Genomic DNA, 6,554 nt, shown 5'->3' with positions numbered 1-6,554 from the left:
TACTAGCTTACCCGTCGCGCATTGCTGCGATCTCAGAAGAGATGAAATTCAAGCAAACTCGTTATAATAAAATTAAATTTTCATTTTATCATTTTTATTGAAATATATTATTATTATTCGTTTTCATCGGGAAAACATTTCAAAGTGTCGTTTCAATTCTATTTATTTATTGGAGTGCTCGTGGATACACGATATTTTTTGTTTTTTCGTCTGGTGCGTACACGAATAATTCGGAAGGTTTTCCGACGCGTGAGCTGGCCACATACAGTTGTCCATGCGAGAAGCACGGATTCTCCAAATTTAGCCCACACACTTGCAGCGATTGTCAAAAGCGCGATATTCCCCATTTATATATATATTTTTAAATCCTTTATAATTTTAATTATTTAATTGCTCCTTCCTCTCTTCCTTGGCATGTTGGGAAATTTCTGATAGTTAGATAATAAACCGTTTTATTGTAATTTGTCTTTTTAAATTATTTCGAGTCGATATTAAAATTTGAAAAAGGGCGATACCTAGATCGGTAAAATAGGCGAATTTCTTCCTACAACTTCGGTCGTTGTTCGGGGTACAGTTAAGATTTTAACGAAGTTCGAGCGAAAACATAATTAGCAAAAAAAGTCGAAATAAAGTGATTAAACAAAAATGATTACAAATATCGTAAATAACAGTTCACAAATGCATATACAGAGACATATATATTTTTGAAGGGGGGAAATGGTCTTCACAATTTGAAATCGATCAAACACACTATGCGCGAATGCTCGTGTAAACGCGCGCCATCTATCGTAGGATAAATGTACTTCGCGGGAGTGTATTAAAAAACTTCCCGAAGTTTCATGGCAATCGTACTATGCCACAAACCTTCGCCGGAGTATATTAAACAACTTCCCAAAGTTTCATGGCAATCGGATAAACGGTGTGGTAATGCATGAAGGACATAGGACACACAGACAGACATACATTCATTTTTATATATATAGATATATTTTGAAAAATTATTTAAAATTTTTATTTTTAGTTTAAATATATTTATCTTCTAGAGATAAAAATTTATATTATTGAATTAATTATAGCAAGCAAATGTATTTTTGTTTTTAAGCTTTTAATATTTTGTTTTATTTAAATTTTTTTAGATCACGCTCTCGTAGTAGAGAAAGAAGACGATCTCGTAGTAAAGAAAGAAGGTATAGCTTAGATATGGGTCTTGTAAAATTTAAGAAAATTGTATTAAATTTTTTACTTTTCAGGATCAGAACTGAAAATTTTATAAACTTTACAACTTCATAAAAATAAGAAATACAATGAAAATTAATAACATTGATGTTTATAAACTTAAAACACTAATTTTTAGCTTGTGAAATTTTCAAAGATAGATGTTTTTCTGTCTTTCAGCTTATATTAATTTATAATGTCTTCTGCTGTTTACAGATTTATTATTTTACTTTACATAAGTTACTATATTTGAAAATCTGTAATATTTTTGATTTTTTCAAAACAAAGTTTTAAATAAAAGAAATTGAAAATAATAATAGTAAAAATAATTTATATGTGCTATATTCATAGTAAAATTTAAATTAATAACTTAACAATACAAACTAAATAATTGTGAGGAACAATGAAAGATACCTCTGTGGGGTCTGTTCGACATTGGCCAATGCCACTCGCCTTAGAGGTCGTCCATAAGGTGAAAGATTACGACCCTTGCTTTGCCTGTGATCTGTCAAAATGATGCAAGAAAGCCTTTTTATGTATGGGAGTAGTGGTTTGTTGGATTCAAAGATGACTCACACAGAGACCATAATTTAAAATTATATCATGTTTATTTAAACAAAGACATCATGCTTACAAATAAGATCAAAAGGGTGTACTATAACCAACTTGCAACCTCGGATGATCCTGGAAGTGTGCTCCAACCAGCGCATGTTCGTCCTGGTTTTTTGTGAAGTTCTCTGCTAAATCAGATGCAGGAGGTCAGGGAGGAAAGAAAGAATCGTTGAGAAGTTAGGTCCCTTATTTTTCCTGCACTCGGAGTCTTTGGTCTTCAGAGTCCATCCTTCATCGGAGTCTTTGGGGTTTCTCCTTTGTCTGTTGTTAGAGTATCCACAATCCGTACACAAGGATTGACACTCTCGATCTCCACCTCCCTGTGTTCTTGGGACCTTGGGCTTTTATAACCTTTTTTTTTTTTTTTTCTGAAATTCACCCCTCCACATGAGTGTCAGCAGGTCCCGCTTTGAACACTCTGTAAGGTGACCGTCCAAAGTTACTCTGGCAGACGATCCTTCTCTCATTCTTACGATGTACGATCTAGGATCTGTCAATTAGGTCTGGAATGCAACAATTAAATCATCTCACCTCCTTCCTTGGTCACACCAGTCCTGTTTACAAAATAAGTCACTGATTTATTGGCTTTAGCTTGACAGCCCATTCCCGTCTGGGGGTATCTCAGCCTCACATAATTTATTATTCAACTATAATTTCTCAGAAACTAGAAGTAATGTTGGTTATATATATATATAACCAACAGTATTACTGTATATGTATATATATATATACAGTAATACCTTGACTTACGCTACCCCAACTTACGCGAACCCGGAGTTACGCGATTTTTAAATCTTGTTGATTCCTCTTTTGTTTGAGCGCCACGCAACTCTCGATTACTCACTCCCTTCACACTATTGTTCGGCTTACATGTTCGGACGTCTCGCGCGGAATCGACACATAGCTACAAATTATTTTGTGTTATTTATTTCTGTGTTTGTGATATCTACGGAGACTCAAGAGACTTTATGTGGTGATTTCTTGTAGCCGTGAACAAATCAAAAGACGAGATAAGATTAACGAGAACATTTATTAACTTACATACATCCGACTTGGATTTTACACAAATTGCGAAATTATACCCCGACTTACGCNTTCAAAACACTTTCAAGATGGCCACAAATCCAAATCAGTAATGCTCTATTTTGTACTTTATCAGTTTTTCAACTTGCCAGGAAAAAATTTTCAAAACTTGAGTAAGGGAATTTTTGGTATATTTAGTAGGAAAACAGTTGATAAAATTATTAATTTGTCAAATTCCTTGACATATTTCCTTTTTAATTATTTTTCTGGCTGTACAAAACTATTTGCATACACATATTGCAAAACATATCAATAAAATTAAATAAATAATATACCTACACACTTAAGTTTAATAAGCTTAAATTTATATAAATTTGTCTTTTTAAATACAACTATATGATTTAATAAATTTTCCTGTAAAAAATGATACAACCACTTAAGAAATTGATTTACTTTATAAAAATATTTTAAATATACAGAAATTACTCAAATTAGTGTGGTTAATGCATTCTAGAAAATTATTGCATTAATTGGATCCAAATAATTAAGGAATATATTTAATAAGTAAAATGATTGTTTATTTGAAATGAATTTTTTTTTTCAGTTTAAATGATGATTAGAACTCTCTTAATAATAGATCATAGTTTATAAAAAAACTACAAGAGGATGAAATAAAAAGATTCTATTAAATTTAATTATTATTACTTTGCTACTAAATTTTAAAATATTTTTATTAAAAAAGATTAAGTTATCCAATGTTTTTCGGACTTGTCTCACTGTTATTTTCTGCACAAATTTCCCAGTAACACCAAATTATGTTTTTTTTTTTTAAATGCTCTTTTGTGTAAGTACTGCATTCTTCATCTGAGTCATTATTCAAAACTGACAAGTGAGCTAGAAATGGTCCTTTTAAAAATATGCGTAAAAACATTGTGCAACATTAAAGGTGAGGTAGTAAAAAGTGAATGGCTGGACTAAGCTCAACTAACCATTTTGCCATTCCCTAATTTCAAAATTTGAATTTGACATATTCTTAAAACTTACATGAAATATTGTATTTTAATTGAGAAACTATTATATAAGAATGATGGTATTGGACTTGCTGATTGAGTGATAAAATTTGCTGGAGAGGATTTTCCTGGTTGAAGTGATAAAATTCTTTAATACTACTGTATAATATATGCTGAGTAGCCAAATTATTAGAGACACTGCTCACTCTAACTTGGACGAGTGGATTTGTTAGTGACACATGGTGGTGTAATAGCACTTAGTATATAAAAGACATGCTCAGTATCAAGAGAACTGTTTATCAGTACAGTTAACCTGGCTTGGATAGGACAAAAGATATAAATTTCAATCAAGGCATGTTAATGGGAGCAAGAAGACCCTGTTCCAGTATTTTGAAAACCATTAACATCCTCAGCTTTTCTCATGCAACAGTACCTCGTGTATTCAGAAAATGGCAGTTGGGCCAAAAAATAAGCAATAAATGCAACTGTGAATGAAAAAGGCTTGTGGATCAGAAGTAACAGGCTGCTGGCATAAATCATTCACAGCAACAGAAGGGAAACAATATGACAGATTGCATCTCAGTACAATGCAGATGCAGGCAGCAAAAAGCATATTTGAATTCACAGCAACCAGATCTTATCTTGGATTGGTTTTAACTACAGAAAACTATCAAGGGTGCATTTGCTATCAAAGAAAAACAGAAAAGCACTCCTCAGTGGGCCCAGAGGCATCACAATTGGACACTTGATGAATGGTAAAAGGTCACTTGGTCTGACATGTCTTAGTTCCTTCTCTTCCATGCTGATGGCAGGATCAGAATATGCCAATAGCATAAATCTGTGGACCCATCTTGCCAAGTGACAATCCTAAAAGCTGGTGAGTGGAATAATGGTCTGGGGAATGTTCTCCTGGGACACACTTGGTCCCCTAATAACCTGGAAACATCTCTTAATTCCATAGACTACTTCAACATTGGGCATATTCAACATCTCAGTGTCAAGCCAGTGAGATGCTGCCAGAATTGATGCCTTGAGTGAACATAAACACTGACTGCTGGAGATATTGGGAAAGAAAAATGGCAAATGATATGGACTTCCACATTACATTAAATTTATTTTTGAACTTATTTAATGAGAACAGCTTAATGAAAAATGAATATTTTGAAAAGAAAAAGAGGGATGAAGATTTTTTTAATTTCCATAGAAGTTATAAATAATTAAATCAATTCTAAGATTTCACTTTAACAACTAAAATGATATGATGTCCTATGTAAATATACCAGTATATTAAAATATTCTATTAATGTACAGTACCAACCTAATCTTAATTTATTCAAGGGTACTGTACATTCATCAATAAATAAATTAAGTTCAAAATTGTCAATGCAAAATAGAGCTCTTATGAGTCCCATAATGGTTGCCATCTTATTTGCTGGAGTATTGAGCACTGAAAAAGACATTTGCAGTTTGCTTGCAGCACACTGGCAGCAACTGGAATTTGTCAGAGATTTTGAACAGAGGCACTGAGAGGTTCTGGAAGTGCTGAGATTTTGAATATGGTTATTGTTGCTGACCGGGTTCATTCACTATTGTCTACAGCAGGGGTCGCCAAACTTTTTTTAACTGTCGACCCTCAACCACTTTCCAAAGCCTCACATTGACCCCCACCATAAAGTTTTATTACAAGTGTATGTGTATGAGCAAAAAAAAAAAAAAGTTGTGACCCCTTAGCCGCATCAACCCCCAATGATGTTGCATTGACCCTGGGGGTCGATATTGACTACTTTGGCGACCCCTGGTCTACAGTATTCCCTGACACAGTTGGGCACTTTCAATAGGACAATGCTTCCCTATCACTGTTCTTGATTGATCTCAGATTAGTTCAATGAACATTACTCTGAGTTTCGTTTGCTTCATTGCCTGGCTGTGTCACCTGAAAGAGCATTTGTGGGATGAGGTGAAAAAATCCATTTGAAATCTAGAAATGGCACTATCCAATTTGAACAGAGGGCTACTATTATGTTAGCATGGGCCAATATTTCTGTTCAACAGTTTCAAAATCTTGTAGAATCTATGCCTAGAAGAATTACAGCTGTGATCAAAGCAGGAGGAGGACCAATGCGTTATTAGTATGGTATCTAATAATTTGGCCACTCAGTATACAGTCTATTTTATACTCTGCATTGAGGTTATATATCTGTCTATATCAGGGGTCCCCAACCTTTTTGTACCTAAGAGCACATTCTAGAATACCGGTCAGATGGCGGGCACCATTTATTTTTTTCAAGGTAAATTTATAGTTGGGCATAGTTAATAATACATACACATAATGTACAAGAAAAAAAGAAAAACATTTAATTCAAAAAATGTAATTTAACATATAAAAATTATTAATATTCTTGTGTAAAATATGTAATTATTAAACAATGCATACAAAATCTACAAAGTATAAAAATTCTTTATAAAAAATATGAATCTCAAAGTCAATGTGATTTTTGGCATTGCATTTCATTGGCCATTGCTTCGTAATTAGGAGAATATGATGATATTCCTGCTCGTAAGCAATCGTCAAGGTGTTCATCTGTAAGTCGTGATCTGTACTTTGATTTTATGATATTCATTGTCGAAAACAATGATTCACACAAGTATGTGGAACCGAAAAATGACTTTATTTTATATGCTGCTCTTTTCAAG

At 33.3% G+C, this 6,554-nt stretch overlaps 1 protein-coding gene across 1 annotated transcript in view; it reads left to right on the top strand.

Annotated features, from left to right (window-relative positions):
- Positions 1-6,554, top strand: part of LOC111618022 (probable ATP-dependent RNA helicase DDX23) — a 48,224-nt gene that overhangs the window by 12,286 nt on the left and 29,384 nt on the right. Inside the window, exon 3 of the mRNA XM_023359441.1 lies at positions 1,137-1,187. Coding sequence (XP_023215209.1) covers positions 1,137-1,187 — 51 coding nt within the window. The remainder of the gene's footprint in view (positions 1-1,136; positions 1,188-6,554) is intronic.

The sequence above is a fragment of the Centruroides sculpturatus genome, unplaced genomic scaffold (genome assembly GCF_000671375.1).
Source record: "Centruroides sculpturatus isolate CEXI.00-Female unplaced genomic scaffold, Cexi_2.0 scaffold47, whole genome shotgun sequence".
Lineage (NCBI taxonomy): Eukaryota > Metazoa > Arthropoda > Arachnida > Scorpiones > Buthidae > Centruroides > Centruroides sculpturatus.
The sequence above is the reverse complement of the archived record's forward strand: the minus strand, read 5'-3'. Positions and strand labels throughout refer to the sequence as shown.